Raw genomic sequence first — 26,645 nt, forward strand, 5'->3', positions numbered from 1 at the left:
CCAAACATATATTTTCTACAATAAGTGAATACTTTTAAATGAACTACTAACCTAGCCCCATGTTGTGGTCTGTGCTTTTAAAGCGTCACTGCCTTTAAGAACACAATTCAAAGGTTTGAATCATTGTGCCAGAGGCTGGCTCTTAAAAGGGAAAAAACACAGCTACACGTTTTGGGGGGGGGCCCTTACAATGTGCTAGAGTACTGCTTCCATGCATTCGCTCATGAAATCTCCTGGGCTCAGAGAAGTTAAGAAAGTTGCTCAAGGTCAGACAGCAAATAAGTGACAGAGCCAGGGTTCAAATGCAGTCTGATTCCAGAGTCTGCTCTGCTGTACCACACATCTGTATGTGCTACCAGCCCACCCTCGGTGTTTTAGGACATAAGCAAAGATACCTGGGGAGAAGTCAGAAGCTGATTCTCAAGCCTCCCCTGCACCCCTACAACCCCACACTCGCCCTTATACACAGGCCTGCCTTTTTCAGGGGAGAGTCCTTGTACAGCGGTGCCTTTTTGAGCAGTAAGTAATCTGTGTATCCTCCCTGCCCCGTCCCCAGGCTCGAGTACCATGCCAGCTAATAGGAGACACTCAATGTATGCTTCCAGGTGGTGTCCAGCTATGTTCCCGAAAAACCTGAAATCTAGCTCAAATTCTGATGAATTGAAACACCATTAAAATTTCACTATGGAAGCTTACTATTTAAAACAGCGGGTCTCAAATATCAATGAGCTCATTAACACAGATTCCAGAGCCTCACCCCAAGAGATTCTGCCAGATTTAGTAGGACTGTGGCTGGGCCTCAGAATCTGCATGTTTAACCATCTCTTTCTCAAAGATGCATGCACACACACACAGACACACAGAGACTCCCACAGGCACACACAAATAACACAGTGACATAGGCAGGCACATAGACACACAAACACAGATTTTGACGCAGGCTGTCCTGTAACCACACTGATTTCAATTCCTTAAAGAAGCACTGGTTTTAAAGAATTCTAAGATAATTCATCTGTAAAGTTTAAAAGTCTTCTGTGAATAATCTCTCCCTGATTCATTTTGGAGGTTAACGTTTACTTTTTTTTTCTTTTTCATTTTCTATATTCTTATAGCAGTGGAGTCACACATAACTATCCTGATGCCAGGGGGTTTGGTTCTAAGTTTAATTGTAAGAATCACAGTGTTTAAGATTCATTATTGATTCCAGTGGCCAAGTTGTAAACTAGTTTGCAACATCCAGGAAGACAGGAGCTTCCATTTAATTAATTTAACCAGTATTTATGTAGCACCAACTATGTGTCCAGCACAGCAATGAACAAAACAAACCAAGTCCCTACCCTCATGGAGCTCACATTCAAGTTAGGGAGACAGACAGTAATGAAGCACCACACATTAGTAAGGAGTAAGTGCTGCAGAGGGTTTAGGGAAGGGAAATTAGCTTGGGCTGCCATAACAAAATACCATAGACTGGTTGGCTTAAACTACAAATCTTTATTTTCTCATAATTCTGGAGGCTGGAAGTCCGAGATCGGGCACCAGCATTGTCAGGTTCTGGTGAGGGCTCTCTTCCTGGCTTGCTGATGGCCACCTTCTTGTTGTGTCCTCACGTGGTCTTTCCTCAGTGTGTGCATGCCTGTGGAGAGTTCTCTCTTCCTCTTTTTGTAAAGCCACCAATCCTATCAGATTAGGGCCCCACCCTTATGATCTCATCTAACCTTAATTACCTCCTAAGAGCCCTTCTCCAAATACAGTCACCTTGGGAGTTAGGGCTTCAATATATGAATTTTGGAAGGGAACACAATTCAGTTCATGGCAAGTAGTGGGCTAGAGAGTGACCAGGCTGGGTGGGGGTGGGGATGTCTTTGGACAGAGTGGTCAGGGAAGGCCTCTCTGAGGAGGTGATATTCAGATTTTGTGCAGGAACTCAGCTTTAGTACTTTATTGGGATGGTTTTTTGTTTGTTGGTGTTTTGTTTTGGGAGAGGAAACACTGAAATCTTTGAAGCCTGAATTCAGATCCCAGCTCTACCGCTTACGACTTGAGGAAATTCCTAACCTCTCTGTGCTTCAGTTTCTTCATCTGTGAAACGGGAATGGTGGTAGTACTTACCTCACACAATATTGTAAGGATTTGCAGCGCAGCCTAATAGAACTTTCTGTGATGATGGAAATGCTGTAATCTGCTCTGTCCAGTACAGTAACCAGCCACTAGTGTGGCCCTTAAAATTGTGGCTGCTGAGCACTTAACATGTGTCTGCTGAGACTGAAGAACTGAATTTTTAACTTAATTTTAATAGTCACCTGTTGACTAGAAGCCGCCATATTAGCACAGATGTAATGAATTCATGTCTGTAAAATGCTTAGCCCCTTGCCGGGCGCATAGCAGGTGACAATAATTGCCATCTAGGATTAGCCTTAGCTGATGGTAACAAGTGTTTCTCTGGCAGGTAGGAGGGTTTTGGGGATAAACGGTAGTCACACTTTGATTGATTATCGTATCTTGCTCCCCGAGTGCATTGTTGGCTACGATGTCCCTTACAATAGCTCCCCACCTGCCCATCTGTCTTTTCACTGAGCCGCATGGTAGCCAAAACCCTAGAGGGACAGCCTGCTCCCTGGAGACTGACTGGATGTGCTTCTCCCCGTCCAGCCGGGTGGAGATCACCGGTGGCTACTATGAGTACATTGACGTCAGCAGCTGCCAGGATATCATCCACCTCTACCACCTGCTCTGGTCCGCCACCATCCTCAACATCGTCGGCCTCTTCCTGGGCATCATCACTGCCGCTGTCCTGGGGGGCTTTAAGGACATGGTAAGGAAGGAAGTGACTTCCCATCCCACAGAGGCCCCTCCTCCTGTCAGGGCTGGGGCGAGGCAAGAGGGTTGGGGGCAATGGGGACCCACGCTTTGAAGGGAGGAACAGAAACCGTTGGTTCAAGAATGTAGCTGCCTTTGGGACTTCCCTGGCGGTCCAGTGGTTAGGACTCCGTGTTTCCACTGCAGGGGCCCCGGGTTCGATCCCTGGGCGGGGAGCTAAGGTCCCACATGCCATGCAGTGGGGCCAAAAAAAAAAAATGTAGCTGGTTTCAAACAGCTCAAGTCGAAGGAGCCAGGTGATGCCATCAGCCTGCAGACATTTCTTGTTAACATGAGTTGCCTGTGGTTTTTTTTGTTTGTTTGTTTGTTTTATTTTTGTGTGTGGTACGCGGGCCTCTCACTGCTGTGGCCTCTCCTGTCGTGGATCACAGAACCTTTTTGGGTGGTATTTCCATTAACAGACTTTGGGAGAGCTGGAAGCAAAGACGTTTTTAGCTACAGGTAAGAGTACTGCTCGTCTCCCCCTCCCCAGGAATTTCCTCCTGGAGTTTCTCCAGAAAGAGCCTCCGGACTCTTTCTGCATGTGAAGGCCCAGCCCTAGGCTAAACTGCTGGTCAGTTCTTGTCCTCAACCTTAACCTCACTCTCAGTCTCCCTGCGTCCCCTGTGCTCCCTTTCAACTCTTTTCCATATTCGTGTGTATGTCTGAAAAGGCACCCCAGGACTCAGCGCCCAATAGGTGCTCCATAATAGTGGGGTCCTTCCTTCTTTTGCTTTTAAAGCATTTCAAAGCATTTATTTGCTTATTTAATAAACCTTGATCTCTAATAATGGAGATAATAGCTTTAGAGCTATGGTTCTCAACCTGGCTTCAGATTAGAATGGAATCACCTGAGGTGCTCTAAAAATTCAGACTGCCGGGACTGCTCCTCCAGAGATGCCAATTTGATTGGTCTAAATTGAAGCCCAGGCATCAATACTTTTTAAAAAGCCCCCCAGGTGACTCCAACTGTGGCCATGGTTGAGTATGGCTGCTTTAAAGAAATGTCCCACCCATGTCTAGGAAATCATTTTGTGCCTAAAAAGGGTTTTCCTTTGACCCCAGAAATGAGGCAGATAACCCCTAGGGCTTTAGCTGTTTCTGTCCCATTTGGGGGGTCACTGAGGAACAGGAAGCTGAAAGACAGTTTGTAATTTGGCCCTGGACTGTCAAAAGGATGAGTAATGGAAAGTGAAAGGTGCGGTAGGACCAGGGAAGAGAAAAAACTGCAGTTTTGGGCACCAAGTCCCCAGTAGAACCGGGCTAACTGGAAGTATTGAGTGTTCCCGCTGGTGACCCTGCTCCTGCCCAGCCCGACTGTCCTCCTCTTTTTTCCCCTCCCTCTCTCATACGCGCATTTCTCATTCCCGGGCCCCTCCTCCCACTCGGGAAAGCCCAAGCTCAGGGGAAGCCTCAAGGTAGCGGGGCCCCTTGGAGGGAGAAGGCTGTCCTGTAAATTCAGGCCTGATGGAGCATTGGGGTGAGAAAGCTTCAGAAAAGCTGTTTCTGGGTTGGAGCTTCTTTGGAGAAAAGAATGCCCTTTGTTCTTGGAGACTTTCCCCAGGGGGCAGGTGAAAGCAGAGGCTTTGTGTAGAATCTGAGCCGCTCTGGCTGGAAACGAAGCTTCTGATTGGGGCTGGCGAGTTGAGATGGGACATCAGGGTGAGTGTTAAGGCTTCTCTGAATTATCCCTCGAGCTCTCTGACATGGACAGCCAAGCGCCCTGATGTACAAATGGAGTGGCTGGCGGCCACTTGGTAGGCTCTGTGGGGCTCCTGCAAGGACTCTTGTCAAAACTCAGGTGACCATTGATGTTTAGGTTTATTTCTGAACTCTTTTTAATTGTTGAAGTATAGTTGACTTACAATAGCGTATTAGTTTCAGGTGTACAGTCTGCGCTGGTAATTTCACTGTGACCTTGATCTCTAGGGGAATAGGGGTTTGTTGACAGTCTGTCCTGAGAGGTGCCAGTAATGGTCCCTTTACTCTCCTCTTTCTCCGCTTCTCACCACCACTAGTACCTCATGAAGTAAATATTATTCCCCCCATTAACAGATGAGGAAACAGGCCAACAGAGGTCAAGTTACCTGCCCAGGGCTAAATAGCAGAGCTGGGAGTGGAACCCTTTCTGGTTTTACAAGTGTTTTAACAGATATTACCTCCTTTGTTTAGTTGCTTTCATTAAAAAAATTAAAAGCAAGTTGTTTCCACCTGTTGGGAGCTTCTCGGAGAGGAAAGGAGGAGAGCGAGGGAAGACCTGAGCGTCATCAAATGCCAGGCCTGGGAACCCAATCAAGGGCCAGTGGGGAAAACGAAAGATAAGGCAAAGAGCAGGGGCAGGAGATTTGATTCATGACGGGAGAGAACAAGCAGGAGTTATAAGATGGGAGCACCAAGGAGGAACCATTGTTTCGATCACTTTATTAAAATGAGGCATGGTGTGGAAAATCCTGGAACATCAACCAGGTAGGCCTACATAAAATCCTCGGCCTGGGTCCAAATGTGCTTGGTGACTCTTGGCTTGCCTCCGCCTTGAGTAGAATGCCTTGGGGGCTGCAGGGAGGCCCAAGGGTGCTGGCTGATGAAGGGCATTCCTGAGGAGGGAGGCCAGGAGCCCGAAGCTGTGAGCTGGCAGCCTTCAAAGAGATCAGCTCAGAGCATCGTTTCCAGAGTTGTGGGAACCTGAAAGGAAAAAAGACGTCTTCTTTCCCTGACCAGAGGGGCTTGGTGAAAAGGGTCTTGAACAAATGTTTGATGACCAAAGTGCTTGCTGCCCAAAGATATAAGAATTTGAGGTGAATCTTTAAAAGATGATGCTATCTTGCCATTTTCTCCTACTTGATGTCTCTGGTTTAGAGTAAAGTGAGAAGTCAAAGCGACCTTCTCTCCAAAGTCCGCAATTGTTGTCTCAGAAGAGACTCAGTGTTGTCCAGGAGAGACGGCTTTGACCATTTCCTGTGCTACCTAGTAACTGTTTGTTTCACTGGAGCTCAGAATGCTACTGGTCAAAAAAGGGGCTCTCATAACTTAAGCCCCAGAATTATTGGTACAGAAATACACACACTCCTATATGCACACACAAGTAGAGATGGAGCCCAGATTTATTGGAAAATCAGAATTACTGATTTAAAACATAACCAGACCATGGGACTTCCCTGGTGGTCTAGTGGGTAAGACTCCATGCTCCCAATACAGGGGGCCCGGGTTCGATCCCTGGTCAGGGAACTAGATCCCACATGCATGCTGCAACTAAGAAGCCCACTTGCCGCAAGTAAAGATCCCGCATGCCGCAACAAAGGATCCTGCATGCCGCAACTAAGACCAGGAGCAGCCAAAATAAGTAAATATTAAAAAAAAAAAAACCATAACCAGACCATTATTTGGGGCCATCCCTTTTGCTTCTCCCCTGCCTGACTCCTGACTTCACCCCCCTTCACTCCCTCAACCTCTCTTGGTGCCCTGTCCATTTTCTCTACGTCCTCTACACTTCTGCTCTGTGGCTTTCTTGTGCTTATTTAATCTTCCGCCTGTGTTTCTTTCTCTATAATAGTCAACTTCCTCTCAAAGATTATCCTGGACCCCCAGCCTCTCTGCACGCACAAAACCTTTTCTAGACAGAGTTTACATTGCATGATTGCTTCTCTATGGTTAGGCTTAGTTTATTTGCATAGAAGAACTGGTTTCGTTTTGCAAGAGCTGGAGGGTGTGTTTTTAACTGACACAAGGCCAACGGAACATGGTTTCTCAGACTTCCTCAGGGATGACATTTCTTTTTGGAATCCTTGTGGAGAGGTAAGGGCATTTCTGAGCACTCTTCTGTAACGCGAGCCAGCCCTTGGAATGGTCAAGATCTAAGTTCTCTCCCACACAAGAGAGAGGCTGAGAAACATTTCTCTGGTTGTCTGTGAGCAGCATCATAATGACTGAGGCTTGTAGCTCTTCAAACCTCCTAGAGATGTAAACAGTAACCCACTCCAAGGAAGAGAGCAACAGACTGTGTTGAAACTTGCTATAAGGGAGTTTCCTCTGCCAACATCCCACCATGGTTGCCTGTGACATTGCCAAAGCCTGCCCACACATTTTCATCACTTGAGAGGAAGCTTCTGCTCTCCGTTAGTGCAAAGTAGATACGTACCAGAAACAAGACATGTTGATTTTACAGACAGCTGTCGATTATCCACATGAATGGAGGGGGTGTCAATGACATGGATGATGGAAAGAACATTTACCCACACCTTGACCCATGTGGCACTCATAAGGTACAGCGCACAGTCCTGCTTGGGAACTAATGAGCAGTGGTGGCTTCCTTGAGCAGTGTTTTGGCCTTGTTGAAATCTGCAGCCCCATCCTGGATAAGATTAGCTTTAACCCTTGAAGGGCTACACATGTCACCATGTTATAAAAATGGTATTAAATTCTTTCTGCATTGCTTTGTTTTCCCAAAAAGTGGGGGTGGAATCTGCAAGAATCCTTACAACTTTTATAAACCCTTTGTGATTGATCACATTTCTGTCACAGCAATAGCAATAGCCTTGTCCGTTTGGCATTTTGTATTTGGGGTCTCAATTTCTTCTTTTTCTTTTTTGTTTTTGAAAATCATACAAATGATTTCAACTTTTCTATAGGTTTGAATTTTTCAAAATAATAAGTTGTGGGGGAATGACACAAGTAATACATATTAACTGTGAAAACCTTGGCTATGTAATTGAAAGTGAAGAGTCCCCATTTACTTCCTAGTACTGCTGCCCTCCCCAGAGATAACCATAGTTGACAGTCTGTTGTGAATCTTTCCAGATTAATTTCATTGACAAACACACATGTGTGTATAATTGAGTCTTTATTTTTTACATAAACTGGGATTATGCTACATTAATGTAACATGGTGCCTTTTTAAAAAGAGTTTATTTTTTAGAGCAGTTTTAGGTTCACAGCAAAATTGAGAGGAAGATAGAGAGATTTCCCATGTACCCCTTCCCCACACGTGCATGGCCTCCCCCATTACCCACAGCCCCCACCAGAGGGGTGCGTTTGTTACCAAGGATGAAGCTATATCGCCACATCAGAATCACCCAAGGTTCATAGTCTACCTTAGGGTTCACTCTTTTTTTAAAAAAAAAATAAATTTATTTATTTTTGGCTGCCTTGGGTCTTCGTTGCTGCGCACAGGCTTTCTCTAGTTGCGGCAAGCGGGGGCTACTCTTCATTGCGGTGCGTGGGCTTCTTATTGTGGTGGCTTCTCTTGTTGTGGAGCACGGGCTCTAGGCGTGTGGGCTTCAGTAGTTGTGGCTCGAGGGCTCTAGAGCGCAGGCTCAGTAGTTGTGGCGCACGGGCTTAGTTGCTCCGTGGCATGTGGCATCTTCCCGGACCAGGGCTCGAACCCGTGTCCCCTGCATCGACAGGTGGATTCTTAACCACTGCGCCACCAGGGAAGCCCCAGGGTTCACTCTTGCTGTTGTAATTCTATGGGTTTGGACAAATGTATAATGACATGTATCCATCATTATGGTGGCAAACAGTATTTTCACTGTCCTAAAAATACTCTGGGCTCTGCCTATTCATTCCTCTCCCCAACCCCAACCCCTGGCAACCACTAATCTTTTTATTGTCTCCATAGTTTTGCCAATGGCTTGTTTTTGTTGTTTTAGTTTAACAATATATCCTGGACAACTTCCCTGTCACTAAATATAGGTGCACATCATTGTTTATCAGTAGCTCCATAGTATTCTGTAGTACGAATGTACCATGGTTTATTTAACCATTCTCCTAGTGATGAACGTTTATGTTGTTTCTAATTTATGTTTTTCTGCAGAACCCAGCTCTCCCAGCACTGAACTGTTCTGTTGAAAATGCCCATCCGACTGTTTCTTACTACGCTCGTCCTCAAGTGGCATCCTATAATACCTACTACCGTAGCCCTCCTCATCTGCCACCTTATTCTGCTTATGACTTTCAGGTATGTTTTGAGAGAAAAAGAACTCTCCATTACCCTTGCTCTCGCTCATGCTGTCTCGTTCTCTCCCTAATTATGGACCCTTCCTAATATATATGACGTAGCCAGGCTCTCTATCCCTGAGGGCCTTTAGCAGCCTGTGGGTACCAGTGACTAGCTTAAGGACTGCATAGGCAGGCAATGATGGGAGAGATGGGGAGGATGGGAAAGACACAAGAGGAGAAGAAACAGAATGAGGGAAGAAAAGGGGAGAGGAGATAGGATCCAGGTGTCCCAAGTTGCCTTGACCTACACCGAGGTACTCATGAGTATGTCACCATTGACCCCTGTCCAACAGTGGCCTTTTCCATTTCTCTGCCACTGGGAGAGGCCTGCCTCCTTAGCACAAGGGCATTCTGAGCCACACACGGGTTTGAATCAAATCTGTAATGAGGAAGAAGTCCCTTCTTTTTCTCCAGACTTCCTAACTGGGACTCTACAGAGAAAATATTTTTTATAACACCCTCCTCCCCTTTTTTTGCCTTGTTATCACGTGGGTCAGAAATAAGTGTTACCAAATTTGCCCTTTACCATTTTCCTTTTGAGCTAAGACTAAGCACAGAAGAACAGAACCCAAAAGGCACTTAATTAAAAGGAATTCATTGTATGCAGAGCACTGAACTAGACACTTCAGGAAAACAAACGAAACAGTCTTTTAGGCATTTACAGTGACCCTAAACCGTGGACCACAGAAGGATGGGATTACACTCGAATCTGGTTAATTCAAAATTTGGGGACCAAGGAAATGCCTTTGAAAGGAGGGAAGCTCATAATGAATTTACTTCTATTGACCAAGAGCCCTGAATGCTCCAAGGGGACATAAAAGCATGACTGTTTGGGGGTGGTCCCAATTAACCAGCCAGTTTAGAAAAACAGAGCCCTTGGGCAACCTAATTTCCACTTCAGATTAACAAAATAATTGAAACTGAAAAAACCCCTATTTAGTTGAATAAAGTGTACTTTGGTTTGGTTTACATACTGTACAGGGAGGTCTAGGACTCTATATGGCAATAGGAATACGTATCTATAGTGTGAAGATGGATTTGTTTGCTGTCATAAAATATAGCACCAGCACAAGGAGGCATCCATTAAAGCTTGGGAAAAGATGTTAGAACTTGTTTTAAAGCCTACTGTATTCACAGGTAGACAACTCAGGGAACTTGTTCCCCAAATAGGCAATATAGACTGGAAAACACAAATATGTTCTAAAAGGGCATAGATAATTGCAGTAGTGACAGAGGCAAAGGAATCCTTTAAAAGAATGCAGGGATGTTGAACCTAGCACAAGAGGGTCACCGTTCTTTGGGGACGCCCATAATAAAAACTCATCCTGGGACAGAGGGGCCATGCATGGCTCCCAAGAGGCTGCTTCCATTTTTTTATATCGAAGTAAATTATATTGACTATATTGATTTTAGGACTTTTCACTTTATAACGAACCCCTGAAGTAGTAACAATAATCTCCTTGGTGATGGCTGCTGCAAACTCTGAGATAGGAAGCCCCTGTTTAGGGGATGGAGCCATCTCTCTGTCCATCATTCCTCATTCAAACACTACCCCAGGCATGAAAACAAGATTGCCAATGCTAGTGGTGGCCCAGGCTGTTGGTTTCAGTTCAGTCAATGTTGACTCTGTGTTCCCATGTGCCAGGAACTGTGCCAGGAGCTATGGATGTAGAGATTGAATGAGACATAGGCCCTGCATTAAGAGACCAGTCTAGGGACCTGAAGGGGACTGGTTAGGGGACAGCAGTGGGGACAAAACAGTAAGTAGACTATTACCCAGAGTGCTATGGAAACCCAGACACAGGGTACCTAACTCAGAGAAGGGATCCAAATCTAGCCACCTAACCCAACCCTACACCGTGGGCTCAAAGCAGGCACTTCAGGGATTTGTGGAAGCCTCTGCTTTTTAATGACAGCTCCTATTCAATGAGCACCTACTATGTACCAAGCATTGTGCTAAGTGCTTTACAGATATCATCTCATTTTTGTCGTTTGAGGGAAATAACTCTTGTCATTGCTATTTTTAAGTTGAGATGACTGAGTCATGGAGGAAGTAAGTAACCTCTCCACAGTCACAGAGATGGTAAGTGGAGGACAAGAATATGTATCCAGGTCTGTCTGATGCCAGAGATTGGCTTGAGGGATTCTTTGGAGAAGCTATAAGTCTGAGTATAGCACTGATCTTTTCCCCAGTTAATTTTAGGATATTTACACATTCTACTGGTTTAAATTATGGGCTTCCTAATCATGACTCAGAAAGGGTCTCTTTACTCTCCCTCTCTCTCTTTTTTCCATTTGGCTGTGCCATGCGGCTTGTGGAATCTTAGTTCCCTGACCAGGGATTGAACCCGTACCCTTGGCAGTGAAAGCGCGGAGTCCTAACCACTGGACCGCCAGGGAATTCCCTTTACTTTCTCTTATTATGTTATTAAATTGCTCCCCACTCCAAGGACTTCTGGGACACTTCTTATACCTCTCCTGGTTCTTTCTGTAGGTTCAAGCCGTCTTTTGTATTTCCTTTTTGGAGATTTTATAAATTTATGGGTTTTAAGGTGTATGTTTTTAAGTGATTTGTTTCCTTCTAGAGCTTACAAAGTATTTCACTTTAGTATTTGAGTGGAGCTTTCTTTTGTTCACCAAGTTCCATTCCTTTATTGTTTCATAGGAGGAAATACCAGTCTTTCCCCAAGAAAGCCAAGAGGATGAAGGAACATCTGTTATGTTCCCAGATAAATAGAAAGTAGTCAGCAAAACGCACACCACCTCTGACAATAAAACCACCAGAAGCACAGACCTTCCTCAAAAAAAAAAAAAAAAAAAAAAAAGCCAGAGCTCCCTTAGTCTCATCTCAGATTGTAAAAGGGCCCAAATCATAGCAGGAAAACTGACCTTTCTAGACTTTCTCCTGAATGACTTCCCCATTCTGGTCATTTCCAAATAGGACTATTTATGTCACTTTGCCTTTGAAGACTTCTCTTTCCTTTTTATCCCAAGGCTGATAGAAGGAAGAGGAGATTTATAGGGTTTTGTTTTCACCCCTCAAAGTCATGCTCTTATTGGGTAGCTGTCCAGTCAGGAAGCTTGGGAAACATTTCTTGTGGTCAGACGGGAGCGAGGACGTGGGTCTGGTCAGCGGCCCTGAGGATGTTGTGACTCTTGCAAATGTTGGACTCCAAGGCGTCCAAGCTTAGAAGCCAAGACTGCTGGTGCCTCCTTGCTCACCTCCCCAGCGCTCACTTCTCTTGCCCCTTGCACTCATTTCCCCATGGCCAAGCAGTCCATATCCTGTAGGGTATAAAGCATCCATTTCTACTTCTGGGAAATTCAACCCAGTGTAGCTTTGGGGTAAATCCCTTAAGGCTTCCAGCCATACTCCCCAGTCTGGCCTACTGGGCCAGACCCGCTATTTCACTCTAGCCATTTGGTGAATCGCCAAGTTTAGCTTAAAACAAAAGCCTCTGCAAAATGCGAGCACCTCTGTTTATGCTCTTTATTAAATAACATGAAGGTACTCTAGGTTTCGTCGTGGCCACTGAACAGGACCCATTATAAATCGGGCCCCTTGAATGAGAGAGTCGCGCTAGTCCAGGGGCAGGCGGTAGATGGCGTAGGTTGCTAAGAGCCTTAGGAGGCCGCCGCTGCTGCCGCCACTCAACTTTTTATTTCCCCTCTCCTGCTGAGGTTCTCCTTGCCTCTCCTCCTTTCTCTTGTTTCTGATCCCTCCCTTTTTCTTCCTCTTCCTTTTCTCTACTCTTCTCTCCGTCTCCCCTGGCTTTGCTTTCTGGGTCAGAAGCAGAGGGGGAATGCAAAGAAACAAGAGACCCTGGATTTCACCCTTGGGACACAGCATCTTTTGCTGGTACCCTTTATCACCCGGCCAGTTCCAGGGCTCTTTTTGGAGTCACTGCCTCCCAGTGCTTCTGAAGAGAGAAGCACACGTGACAGAAACGCACAAGGGTCTTGCGGAGTGTGGGTCTGCATGGGGCAGGGAGGGGCAGGCTAAGGCGGGAGAGGGAGCCCGCTCCCTCCTCTGTAGCTCCACCGCCCTAGGCCACCCCAGCCTCTAAGCAGCAGCTCGGGAAGCTCTAGCTGACCAGGCCCAGCAGTAGGCTATTTAGATGCTTTTCATGCTTTTCATGCTTTGTGGTGCGAAAGGATTCAAAGCTCTGTTCTTCTGAGCTGCCTGTCCCTAGTCAAGTCGACTCTTAAGCAGGAACCATGCGCCGGGCCAGCTCTCCAGCTGCAACAAAGCCAGATCTTTCCCAAGGTGCCTGCCTGTTGCTAGGAAACTATGCACTGGTACGGTGGGTGACCCGCCCCCCGCCCGCAACAAATCCCAAGGGTGTGTGTGGACTGCAGCCAGTTAGCTCCCTAGCTCTGCCAGGAGCCCTTTGAGTTTATCCCTAAGACTCCCAGCATCCTCAAAAGGAAGTGAGAAGCATCCCACCCCCTTCCCCCTTAATACTTTCCCAAACATGAAACTGAGAAGTGAAAACCCAAGGCCGTTGTACCACCCCCTCTTATTATCAAAGTGTACAACTGCCACCCACGGCAGCTGCTACCCACGGCAGCCTTTTACTGCCTCTCAGGACGGAACGGCCTTTAGCTCCACCTTCAGAAACTTGCCCCTCCCTTCTGTGGCTGGGCCACAGAGAACTGGCCTCCTGGCTCTCACTATCCTGGAACGGGATTTAGAAGGGCAGAGTGGCACATCCCCGGCCACAGAGATCTTGTCCCTGGTGGGTTTTTGCTCTCCTCTCTGGTTTAAGAGGACAGCGTTCTTAGTTGAGGAAAGCAACAGAAGAGGAGGGAGAGAGAGGAGAGAGTTGTGCAGTGCGGAGTGGAAAACTAGGAAATCACGATTCCAGTGTCTTAGAAAGCATATCTCCTCCTGGAGGGAGGAGAAATTTTGAGATTTTTGGAAGGAATCTGGCTTGTCTCGAGTCCACTGCCTCAAGTTCTTTTGTCTTTAAAGGCTTTCTATGACCCTGTCATCCCTTCTCTCAGATCGAAAGGATGGATGTGATGGGGAAGGAGGGGATGTTGGCCGCTACGGCCTCTTCTCAGTCCTGACATTATGTGGTGGGAGATGGAGATTTCAGTGTCTCAAGCAAGACCTAGAAAGCAGGACAACGCTTTCTAAGGAGTGCAGAGGTCAGGACTGGTGATAAGGAGAATCAGCCAACTGGTCTCAGGCTCCAGATACCTCATGGCAAGGCTGACTCTAGATTGCTCTAGGCCTGAAAATGACATGATCTACTTAGACTCCGGCCAGCTGAACAAAGAAAAGGCATTGACCTCCCCAGACAGCACTTGAACTCTTGAGAAATTTTTTGATTTAAGTGGGTCTTTTTTTTTTTTAAATATAGCAGTTCCTCCTAGAGCTAAGGCACAACAGAAAATTGCAGTTCTGCAGCCCCGTTCGTTGGCTTACGTTTGCTCTTCCTGAGAGCCTAAAACTGGCCTCCTGCCTCTTGCCATCCCTATAGACCCCTCCAGCCTTCAGGCCTCAGCCATGCTCCACCACTGGAGCAAGGCAACAGTACCCACAAGATGTGACCGTAGTCTTTGAAAATAGATTTTATGTTTTTAAAAATCATACCAAGTTCATCTTCTATGCTCCTGAAGTTAGAGTACCTCCTACTTGCCAAGCACTGTTCTGAGTTCTGGGGGAGAGAGCAGTGAACAAAACAGGCCAACTCTCCTTGAGCAGGAAAATCATTAGGGTCAAGGGTGTATACATGGGCCACGGAAAGAGAAGTGGCAGATGACTCCTAACACGCCAGTTCACTGGGTTTTTTTTTTTAACCTATATCTTGCTCCCTTCCCAAAGACTACAAAAGTTAGCACAAAGTAAGAGTCCTCAGTGTCCCTGCAACCTGGTAGATCGCTCCTCACTCTTATCTTTGTGATTCTTACCTCCACGCCTTTGTTCCTCTTTGCCCTCCAACATACCCTGCACTTTGGGGTGGTGGGCCACAGTTAAGATGAAATAGAAATTGTTGGACTTCAAGTTAGAAGACCCCAGATCCAAGAAAGCCATTTAACCTCTCTGACCTTAGTTTTTTGGTTTTGTTTTGTTTTGGTCTGTGAGATGGGCTCTGTGATGATATATTTTTGTAGCAAAGACTTTCCCAGGTATTAATGGCTTAACCTCAAATATTCTTAAGGCCCAAACTACCTTTTTGAAGACTAGTTGGGATGCTGTTGCCATGGCTCAGGGGGTAGTTGTTGGAGGCTTGAGTTATAAACGTGGTAAAGGGAGTGATGGATTCCAGAGACAACACAGAAGTAGGAGCAACAGGGTTCGGTAACTGACTGAATGAGGGGTCCAAAGGGAGGGGTGGGGGAGGATTCCAAGGCCTCTCTGCGTGAGCTCTGCAGCCTGAGTGACTGAGAGAAGGTGGGAGCAGCTCAGTTTCATGCCCCTCATTAACCCTGCGAGGTTTAGGAACTCTTGGTTGTTCCAGACAGAAACACACTGGGTCCATATTCATTTTAAAATAATGACTGACGTTGGAGAAACGCAACCTCACTGCCTAAACTGATGTTGTTCTATTTTGATTACACAGCATTCCAGTGTCTTTCCATCCTCCCCACCCTCTGGACTTTCTGATGAGCCCCAGTCTGCCTCTCCTTCGCCCAGCTACATGTGGTCCTCGAGTGCTCCACCCCGATACTCTCCACCCTACTATCCGCCTTTTGAAAAGCCACCCCCTTACAGCCCCTAAAGAGGAATGTCTGCTGGCTATTGAGATTATTGTGGCTTTTGTATTTCTGCTTTAGTGGAAGTGTGTAGGGTACAAACTTTAAAGTGTGATTCTTATGCATAAAGTTTTGCAATGGCCTGCCAGGCTAAGGAAAGATAGGGAAGAAGCTTATTTGTTATCAGTGCAGAGCAGGGGTGGCTAGACTGAGCCCAGCACTTCCAAGAAGGGCAGCGCAAGGCTGGAGAGCCATCCCAGCAAGCAGCTTGTCTTGTTTGGACCTGCATTACCCTATGGCCCCGCCTCTGTGTGCAGCAGAAGTGTGGTTGCCATCTGCTTCACTTTGTGTAAATGGAGTGTTGTCCTCCGGCCGTTGGCAGATCGCCACCCTAGCACCTTGGTTGAAGCGCCTGGCTTATAGGCCCTGTCTTTCCCTACCACTAAAGTCAGTCCCTAAGGAAAATTTCCCAGATGATGGGGCTACACGGTAGTTCCAACGCAGAGTTCTAAGACTTTGTTTGCTTGTGTCTGGATGCTGAAAAAAGCTGCCCATGTCTCTTACTCCTTTCTTCTCTGTATTGTAAAAATGGCTATTGTGATCATTCAGCTCAGCTTTTGTGATTGGTACCTCCCAAAGGGAAAAGTGCAATAGTCCTTTGAGTAGTGGGGAACAGGACTGATTGTTCAAGAAGCACTGAAATACACAGAACATGTGAGATGTTTTAAGTGGATCTCAGTTATACATCGGGTAACTTAGGAGACAGCGGTTCTACTACATGTTGCATTTGCTGCAGGAGATACAAATCTTACGGTTAAAATTGAGTTCAAAAATGCTAGATTAGGTTCTTGGGTCGTGTTATGATTGTTACTAATCTTTGTGACTGTTTATCTTCAAATATTGTGCTTCAATCCCAGCAAACCGCACGTATCCTGCACCCCACCCCAAAAGAATCATCTGTATTTTAATGCCACTGCTCTATTGGTCCTTTTTTCTGTTGAGACCAATCATGACAGCGTTCAAGGTTATGAAAGTGTTACAATGCCGCTTTGTCTGCAATACCTCAAATGTAGCCAACTTGACAAATTCTTAAGTGTTATCGTAGATTTAAAATCCATCTGGCACATTGTGGTAGGTGTTTGTACAGTTCTTTTAATTATACATAGCTTTAAACCTCAATCTGATGAATTTAACACTTCGGCACCATGCCTTCATTTCAGAACGAACACTTTCATTGTGATCTTACGTTAACCTGAGAATCGATTGATTTAAAGGAAGATGGATAATCCTACACTTGTACAACATAAAAATACAGGGCTACAGGAGGGTACCTAATTAGACAGTTCTGCAAACACAGAACACAACCAGGAAAAATTTCCAGCCAATTTCGCTACCTCCCAACTTCATGGATTAGAGGTAGCAGGCAAATGCTGGTGCTCCCATCTACCTTGTAGACACCCAGCCATCAAGAGTTACCAAGGTACAACCAGTGTGCTCATTGTTCACAGTAAATGTTTGCAAAACATTCAGTTTAACTTTCGGCATCACGACTGATGTCTCATCTGGATTTCAAATCTGAACAACTATAATCCTTTTGCGTTATATAAAGTTACTATTATTTTCTACAGTTCTGAGCATATTAAAATTCTATTGGATTTCAAAAAGGGACTAATAACCAATTGACTTACTATACAAATATCAACTTGTAATACTCAGTGAAATTTCTTGCTGTTTACACTTTACATTTTGCTTTAGTGAACGTGTATGGGTATTTAATTTTTTTAAAGGCACCATTACATAGTATATCCTACATTTATCACATTTCTTAAAGTGTTAAGATTCTATGACTCATTTCTATGTATTTTTCTTACTTTACAAAGTAACTTGAAACAGTATAGATTTTGTAACACTTAATTTGAGCAGCTTCTTTTTTTATCACATTGAGCTATAAAAAGTGCATGTTGCCTTAGAAAAGATAATATTTGCTGCTTTACTCTTTTGCAAAAACATTTGCTGTAATGAAGGAATTTGTATTTCCAAAATGTACCTTGACTGCATTTTGTAATATTTACTGCTTTATTCCTAATTCTGCTTTAAAGTATTGAACTGGGCATGAAACATTAAAATATTAATCCAGAACCTGTATAACTGGATGTTGCTTAAAATCTGTATCACTGCCATGTTGGAAACCCAGACTGCTTTTGTGATGTTTCAAATTAATAAAACTATCCTCCTCCTTATCAACTTACATGTGTCTTCATGGAATCAACAGAAGTATCACAAACACTCTAAAGCAACTGACAGCAGCTGACTCACTTTTGACTATTATGGTTCAAGATACAATGGGCATGTGATTAACCAACATATAAAACCTAATGGGAAATTCTGTCATGCTGTCATCAGAAATACAGTTCCAGTCTCCTGCTACAAAAACTGAAAAACAACAGAACATAAGCTATATAATTTCTGAAAGAACATCTTGTAAAAAATGCACTAAAAAATCAGAATTAAAACATTTTATTTTTGCCATAAGAAGCTCTACGAACTAATATCAGGTAACGGTTAATGAAAAGTAGAACTTAAAGTCATGACAGAGAAGAGTGAACAAGTATGAACATTACAGTGTTGGATGGAAATGAACAAGGTTTCATATGATTGACAGAGATGAGAAAGCCAGTGCTGCTGAATTAGTATTTAATTCTTTAGAATATGCACGCCTTGACAATACAAAATACCTTCATCATTTTTACCATTTGTTTTATCTTTTTGGTACAACGGGAAAAACCCAGCATCAATTCCTCATAGCGGTTGTGTGTGGGATCATTACCACCAAAATGATAATCATTTAAGATTTATTCTAAAGTGAATCTTGCAAGATTGCTACAACATTTAAAAATCTTTGCTTAGGGGCTTCCCTGGTGGCGCAGTGGTTGAGAGTCCGCCTGACGATGCAGGGGACTTGGGTTCGTGCCCTGGTCCGGGAAGATCCCTTTGCTTAGGGGCTTCCCTGGTGTGGGTTCGTGCCCTGGTCCGGGAAGATCCCACATGCCACGGAGCGGCTGGGCCCGTGAGCCATGGCCGCTAAGCCTGTGCGTCCGGAGCCTGTTGCTCCGCAACGGGAGAGGCCACAACAGTGAGAGGCCCGCGTACCGCAAAAAAAAAATCTTTGCTTAGTTTGAGCACTTTCATTTTGTCATCTCTTTTAACAAATTGCTATTTCAAAGTTCCTATCCAGAATATTTATAGGTAATTTAGCATAGGAGCAAATCTGAAGCCAACTTGAAAGGAAAAAAAGGGAAGTTCAATTGCCAGAAAACTAAGTATAAAATAGGAACACCCCATGACAAGCTTTGAACAGCCTCTTGCCACAGATTTCCAACCCCATAAATACTGGGGGTGAATGGTTTTAATCCCAAAGGAGTATTCTGCATGAATTCTGAACTTTGTATATATAGAGACTTGTAGAAAAACAGAAGACCCTGACATACATGCAAGTAAAAGTCTTCTGGCAAAAATACAATTTAAAGTGATTTTTCCAGTTTTCCTCCTCCCAAAAAACTCTAGACGATAGCTTCAGTAGGCAAAGTTGAAATTTCACCCTCAGAATTTACATAGAGCACAGCAGCAGCAAATAATTATATCCAGATAATTAAGAATGGATAGTTTTCCATTATAGAATTAACTCCTGGTTTGTCATAATGGCCTTGTAGAAACCACCAAGTTTTATTATGACAAACTAATTTACCTAGCAGTTTAGTCTGAAAGGACTGGAAGCTCTGCTGATATCAGTATCATTCACACTTGTAGAAGAATTATGTCTAACTGGTAAAACACCATTAATGAAACAAACAAATTTCCACTGAAAAGATTTCAGAGTGTACCCTATAGTCAAAGAGTAATGTTATCAGTACCTACAAAGAAAGGAAACAGATATTGCAATTCCAGAGATCAGACTCTTAAGTTGTAAGGTAATTAAAAATTTTCCAAGGATTAGTTTACAAAATGGTCTTAAGGTCTCAACTCACAGAACAGAAAACAGAAAGATGCACATCATTCTAATCCTTAGTAAAGCAAAGGAGTATATTATTTTTCTTTCTTCTCATATAACTGCAAATACTGATGCCTGATACCCTCAGCTACCATCTTAAGAAACACCAAAACCGTTATCTTCAAGTCTAGATTACTGTAAGAAGAATGACGTATACATAAGAAATTATGATTAAAGCTTTAAGTTCAAAGTCAAGAAATAGACTATTTTCAAAAATACGTGGTTAAGGAGAAAGAAAATATCTATGTTGAATTAAGAAATACTTAAGCAAGGTTACAAATGACTAATAACTATGCACAACAATCTTTTTCAATATCTATTAATTTTTTTCCTTTGCAAAAATTCATTTACAGAAGTTCGACAAGTCAATCCTGTTATAAATGCTAGGCTATATATTTGTTCCAACCTGCTTCCCTTTTAGTACTAGCACTTCAATAAGTTTTTACTTTATTTTCTAAGTGTTTAAATATGTGTCATTTTAAAAGGGAGAAAGGTGGTATTTATTGTTCTCAAGATAAATGGGAATCAACAAGCCTATTTAACTTCCACGTATAGCTTCTGAATGCTATAATACTGCAGCAATTTGCAGATGGAATGGAACTTATTTTAGAAGGAGTAAAAACCTAAAAGGTCTTGCTGAAAGGAAAATACTAGATCACTGACTCAACTATGTCAAATAAAAACTTCCTATTAGAGATTCTAAGTAATATGAACATTTAAAAATATATGCCAGTAGCCTCCCGCCCAAAATATATAGGCGTCTCATTTGTGAAATTTGTCATTTATAAAGATTTATACATAAAGATTAATTTGGTGGCTTTCAGATTCAAAATTTGAAAAATGTCATGGGAATATTTTTAACCATAACAAGCAAAAAGGAAATCTCCATTTACTTCCATTCTCTGTCGCTATCATATACAAGTGCAGAATTCAAAACAAATGCGACAGAACATTTCACCTCTTCCTGTCTGCACTACAGAGATTTGTTTTCCTTTAGTATTTTTGCCCATGGAAACCACACTGCAAAGGTATATATACAGTAGTCCAGCCACAGGTCTTTTCCAGACTATGGCAATAAAAGCAAGGTTTAATTCTAATTAGCTAAAACTACTTCATTGTTCAAATGAGAGATTTGTCTGCACGGCCATTTTCATGAGGGGCAGGAGGTTGCTATCCATTTGGGTTAGCAGAATACACAACCAAGCAGAGATTTATTCTGAAAATTTCCAGGACAACTTTAGAAGTTCTTGTTTACTTTTTATGCCATATATAAGACACGACACATTTATAGTCTCAATAATAAGAAAATTGAGAATTCATCAGTAAAGTGCTAACACAGAAGGGGAAAGTTGCAAGATATACTAGGGTATGCTAATAACTCCAGTTATTTTCAAAGAACATTCAGACTGCTTCAAATTCTATTCAGGAAACTATCTCTCCAAGCTTTTTTTTTCTTTTTGCCTCTTTTAAATGTGCTGAAAGCTAACTATAAAAATGGATACTTGGGGGGAAAAACTTCTCAATTTCTATTCAAACTTTCAGAATAATTTGCTTCTAAAAAATTATCAACAAATAATCCAACTAGACTACCTTCAGATGACATGGCAGATCAAATCAACTTGTTTTCACCTTTGTTTTACAGGTCTTCTGAAAGCCCTGACCTTTAATCCAAACCAAAACTTTCTGATATTTCAAAGGAGTTCAATAAGATTCTGGTATTATAAATTCAAACTCAGTACTGCCATCTGTTACATTCTGTTTAAAAATTGAATCATTTTCCTGCTGAATAAAAATATCTTCCCAGGTCATTGGCTTGTTCTGAGGAGTAGATGTGGTCCCTACTGGAGGTTCTTTCCCAGCATCAACCTTATACCCGATACCATCATCCTTCATGACAGGCATGGTGCCTGACTTATCAGAAAGGTATGCATATTGTCTGATCTGTAAAGACCTGCATGGATGTAAACGATAAAGCTTTGAGTCTCCAGAAGGATCTTGACTATGAACTGACTTTATGTGTGAAGACATAAACTGATAGTTGATGAAAGACTTGCCACAGGCCAAACACTGATACCTTCTCTCCCCTGTGTGATGAATTTCATGCTTTGTGCGATATTCTGCAAGAGGAAATACCTTCTCACAGTAACGGCAAGGATACTTCTTCTCCCAAGAATGAATGTTAAAATGTCTCCGCAAGCTTGTCAGACAGACATATGACCTTTTGCATACAATACAGATATAATAGACCCTTCCATCTACTATTAACTCATAGTGATCATCATGTTTTACCTTCATACGTTTATTTGCCGTCTCACTGCTAGATGTTTTTGGTATCTCATTCTCAAGTCTGGCCTCCCCTTCGTCAGGGTCATCTTTGACAGGGATCACTATATCATAAGTATCTTCACCAATATTTGCATAAACCTTGCAACCCGTCGACAAGCCTTCAATTTCAGTAGCTGTATCTAAAGTAATAATCTTCTGACCCTCCATTAGATGTTTTGATCCTAAACCTGGATCATTAGTGTTTCTAGTAATTATATCTGAAATTTTTAAAGAATTAGAAAGTGGCTCTTGCAGAAGTGTAGGAATCTGCATCTTCTGTATCAACGATCCATCAAAAGCAGTATTTGGGGGGATCTCAGCCTGTGGGACCAAAGATGTATTACTGACCGCCGAGTCTGGACTGGAGCTAATAGTGTCATCATCATCATCTATAATTTCCTCCTCCTCCTCTTCATTGGCCTTGTTTCCTGTTAAAACAGCATTGTTTGGTGGCTGCTGATTCTGCACAAGTACATTGATTGAAGGAGACATATGATTTGGAAGTGAAGAACTGACATTTGGTGGTGTAGTAAGTGATGTCTGATTTAATAAAATGATGTTGGGAGTCAGATGTGTTGGGGCCGAGGATACCAATAATTTTTCACTTCCTTGTGTTTGGTTCAGAGTTGCCTGATTCACAGAAGTAGGAAGTTTCTGAGTAGGTGTGATATTTGTTAAAGGGGGAGAGCTATTGCTCGCACAAGGTGCAACATCTGAAATAGCAACAGAGCCTGGGTTAGGCTGGACCTCTGCCACTGTATTGGTACTTGGCAAAGTCTCCTTTGCAGGCAGAATCTCAGAGCAGAAAATGACGTCATCGTCGTCATCATCTGAATCGGTAACAATGATCTTTTTCATCTCATAATCTTCAGCAGATAAGGAAAAAGACTCTGTTATAATTGGCATTATAGTGGCCCCATTTTCTTGGGCTTCATCTTTTGATTTTTGTATTTCAAGGTTCTTGTCACTAGAACCAGGAGGTAAGGTTTCTGCATTACCATCCTGAGCTGTACCTGAGATGCTTTTAACCTGTGACAATGGGACACCAAGCTCTGCTATAAATTTAACTCCTAATAACTGCCCTGATTTAATTAACTCATCAAGTAAATCTGATCTAACACGAACAATTTTAGAACTATAGATATAATTGAGAATTTCTGCAAAGATCTCTGCTCTTATAAAGCTCAGTTCAACAACTTGCCCAGCAACTGAGAAGAGCTGATGGAAGTAAGTACTAGAAGCTGAAAGGATGTTCCTGTGGGCTCGGAATTTTCGGTCTTCCACAATAACGGTAACATCACAGAAGAGTCCATGGCCGCGCTGCTCATTCAAGGAGTTCAGCAGACTGCCAGAGTATTGAATGTCTGTAGCAGAAATCAGTTTTCTACTCTCCATGCCTGTAAGAGAAAGGGAGGGGGAGGATGGGAGATTAGGAAAGAAGGACAAAAGCACTTCATCATTCAGAATTTCAGCTACAGCATCATTAACTAGTTTATTGGAGTTTTACCCAAAGTTTGATATAACTTTTTGGTTTTTATATAAATTATTCTTACAGGCTGGTTTTTGGACATGTCAAATCTCATGACTTTCCCCTGAGAAGAGACAAGCCAGTTTTAAATTGATCTACAGATTTGAACATTAATCTCTTCCTTTGAATCTTAGATTCATGCATCACCACTAAGTTAGTTTTAAAGACTAAAATTAATTTTCTTAGTTCCAATTTTGGATTTTCTCAAGAAGAGTTAAGAGTTAATTTTTAACTGTCTTAAAACTTTAAGAAAAATCTTCATCATGAACACATAAAAGTTATTTCACCTGTAAATGAATGTTTTGAATGTCAGAAAAGCTTGGTGTGTACAACACTGAGTCCAAAATATGTAGTCTTCCTAAATTTTAACTTATCTTTAAGAACATATTCAACAGCTATTCCCTGCAGCCAGTGACTAAATCAGAATTTATAAACACTGGCAATTATTACCTCTATTATTTTTCTATTCTTACTTTGATTGGGATGCCTCATCTGGATAAACTATGAAACACCTTTCTTACCCTCTCCTCTTTCTTCTTCCCCTTGCCACTTCCCACTTCCGCTCACCTGCCTACCCTTACAATCTCGAGGTGGAATGTTAAAGAGTGCCAAATGAAGTCAACAGATGCTGTTGTGAAAAAATAAAACAAAGGAAAAGAAAAGTTTACCATTTCTTAAAGCTCATTTGCATGAAAACACAAAACATTGAATTTTGTTGGTAAAGAATTATGAGCATTGATATGAGAACTTTCTTCACACCAAATGAACTAGTGAAAATTAAGATATAAACTTACTGGAACAGAGCAGACATCACTCTAGAAAAAAAGGGGAGGGGGACTGTCAATAAATAGTATTGCTGTGTACCACCCCCAAAACAATTTTTGGCACTTTGCAGAAGATATATCCAATAACAATGACACGGAATTTAAATAAATAAATAGATAAATAAATACATGTATATATAATTAAAAATTAGTTGACCTGAGAAAACCATAATTCAAAAAGAGTCATGTACCACAATGTTCACTGCAGCTCTAAGATAAGCGGGGGAAAATTAGTTGATAAGTACTTTTGGTAAAGAAACACTTTTTATTGCTAATATTCTTTCCCTTTAGAGTTACCAAAGTAGTACCACTGTCACAGTTCTTAAGTTAGATACACGTGGAAGACAGGGCCTCTCAAATATCTTCTAAATTTTTCAAAATAATAGCTTAAAAACAAAAAATAGGAGAAAAGTCTAGAAATCAAGGATTTAAAACATCATGTTATAAGGCATTGCTTGTTAACGGTACCAAGGAATTCCAGGTTACCATAAAGGCATTCATCAGAAAGGGTGACCTTTGGACAGCGAGCCAGCAACCTGGGCTACCGAAAAATGGGGATTTCGACACACGTCCCTTTTCAGTGGATAGATAGGTTTTCTGAATACGGTCCCACTATTTTTGTCGTTTGCACATGGGTGTTCCCAATGGGGGAATGATTTAAATGTACGTGTCCAGGTGACACCGGGACTTGGTTTCATTTTGTTGTTTAGGTTACCTCCTCTTCCCTGTTCCCCAGGAACAGCACAAATCGGTCTGAACCCACCCCAACCAAGATTTGCGATCCGACTGTGGAAAAGCCGTTCCTCATTCCTGTGAGACAAATCCTTGACCGAAGGCAGGTGAAGGTGGGAAAGAGAAACACCACCCGCGAGACTGAAACAACCGACACGCGGCTCCCTGCGGCAGCTGAACCCCATCTTCCTCCTTCCACCCCCTCTTCCCATTCGCACCCGGCCGGCTGCAACCGAGGTTTTTAACCCCCATTCACGCGGAAAAGCAGCTTCTCGCAAATACAGATGGAGGTCCAGCCAGCACAGTCAGGGCGGGGGTAGTAAGGCGAGGCGAGCCGGGGAAAGTAGAAGGTGGCGAACCGGAGGGTGGGGTGTTGGGAGGGGATGAGGCCAAGCAGGCGGCATTGTTATGCCCTGGGAAGGGGACGGAAGGGGAGGATGGGCCAGGCCGAAAAGCTCTAAATCAAAGGGCTAGGAGGGGAAAAGAGGCGCAAAAAAGGCAGGCAGAGGGGCGAGGAAAACGCCGAGCGGTTCTCCGCGGTGGGCTCCCCACGCTCCGGGCCTACCCCGGGCGACGGCAGACCCTCGGCCCCTGACGGCGGAGGGGACCGCGCCGCGGCCCTCCCGGTTCGTCCCCTCCTTCGCTCCCGGGCCCACACAAAGAAAGGGCCGGAGGAGCGGAGCCTCCGTCTCCGCCGCTTCCTGGTTCAAGTGAGGAGAAAGCGAAGGCAGGCGCGGCCCAGGGACGGAGGAAGCAGGCGCGATCCCTCGCCCCCTCCCGGGTCGCGGCCGGCTCCTCACCTGCTTCCCAGCGCTGCAGCTTCTCGTCGTCGGGCCGTGCGGAAGGGTGGGAGTCCTCCAACAACCAGAAGCCGGACTCCGCGGCGACTCGGCTCCTTCTTTAAACGTCGCTCCAGTCTTGGTCGACGTCGACGCGGCTACCGCCTCCCGCCGCCACCACTGCCACAGCTGCCCCAAGCCGCCGACAGAGGGCACCGCGCGGGGGCGAGGCGCCAAAGGCAAAGGCGCCCTCCTCTTCCGAGTGCGGTTCGGCTCTTCCCGGAGGGGCCCGAGCGTTAGGCCGCGCCGCTTCGGCGCCCCACTCCGCCTTCGGCTCCTTCCGCAAGGGGCGGAGGAAGACTGGGAAGTACCGGGAGAGCTCGGCCCCTTCCGGAGGGCGAAAGGGTGGGAAAAAGGAAAGATGGGGTAATGCGGTCACAAACGGTTGGGATGCGAGGGAAGGTAGTCGCTTTCATCTACGTTCCGTGTAAGCTTCTAGGGAGTAAAAACTGAGAGACTAGACGGGTTTCATTTCTTTTGAAAGTTTGAAACTGCTCTATTTAATAGCCTGTTAGATGATAAACCACCTTGAAATATAATCAGAATATAATCAAACAATGTATCGACTCATTATGATTTATGATAATCCAAGTTCTAGGATAACACGATGACAACTTCATTATAATATATACTTTGAAGAAATAAATTCAGTTTTTGGACAAGTACTATCTTCTTAACTGAATACGAAATGATGCAACACTATGTTAATTCCTTCATTTCAACTATCGTTTTCTGACCACCTGTTTGATCTGTACCAAATCTTATGTTAGGTTCTGTGGAATACAAAAATGAAT

General features: G+C 43.7%; 2 protein-coding genes across 4 annotated transcripts in view; one reads left to right on the forward strand and one right to left on the reverse strand.

The window, feature by feature from the left end:
- Positions 1 to 17,803, forward strand: part of TMEM255A (transmembrane protein 255A) — a 47,930-nt gene extending 30,127 nt beyond the window's left edge. The window contains exons 8-10 of one of the 3 annotated variants that reach the window (XM_024738124.1): positions 2,650 to 2,812; positions 8,666 to 8,809; positions 15,423 to 17,803. In XM_024738124.1, coding sequence (XP_024593892.1) covers positions 2,650 to 2,812; positions 8,666 to 8,809; positions 15,423 to 15,581 — 466 coding nt within the window. In that variant the 3' untranslated portion in view covers positions 15,582 to 17,803. The remainder of the gene's footprint in view (positions 1 to 2,649; positions 2,813 to 8,665; positions 8,810 to 15,422) is intronic. The other 2 variants (XM_024738125.1, XM_024738123.1) reach the window with 2 other exon arrangements.
- An 804-nt stretch (positions 17,804 to 18,607) lies between these two features.
- On the reverse strand, positions 18,608 to 25,979 carry ZBTB33 (zinc finger and BTB domain containing 33). The gene is made up of 2 exons (XM_024738129.1): positions 25,813 to 25,979; positions 18,608 to 23,325 (listed from the first exon to the last, which is right to left on the reverse strand). Exon 2 carries the CDS (start codon positions 23,321 to 23,323, stop codon positions 21,305 to 21,307), a length of 2,019 nt encoding a protein of 672 aa, XP_024593897.1. The 5' UTR covers positions 23,324 to 23,325; positions 25,813 to 25,979; the 3' UTR covers positions 18,608 to 21,304.
- Between the last annotated feature and the right edge of the window lie 666 nt (positions 25,980 to 26,645).

This window comes from Neophocaena asiaeorientalis, unplaced genomic scaffold (genome assembly GCF_003031525.2).
Source record: "Neophocaena asiaeorientalis asiaeorientalis breed wild unplaced genomic scaffold, Neophocaena_asiaeorientalis_V1.1 scaffold34, whole genome shotgun sequence".
Classification (NCBI taxonomy): domain Eukaryota; kingdom Metazoa; phylum Chordata; class Mammalia; order Artiodactyla; family Phocoenidae; genus Neophocaena; species Neophocaena asiaeorientalis.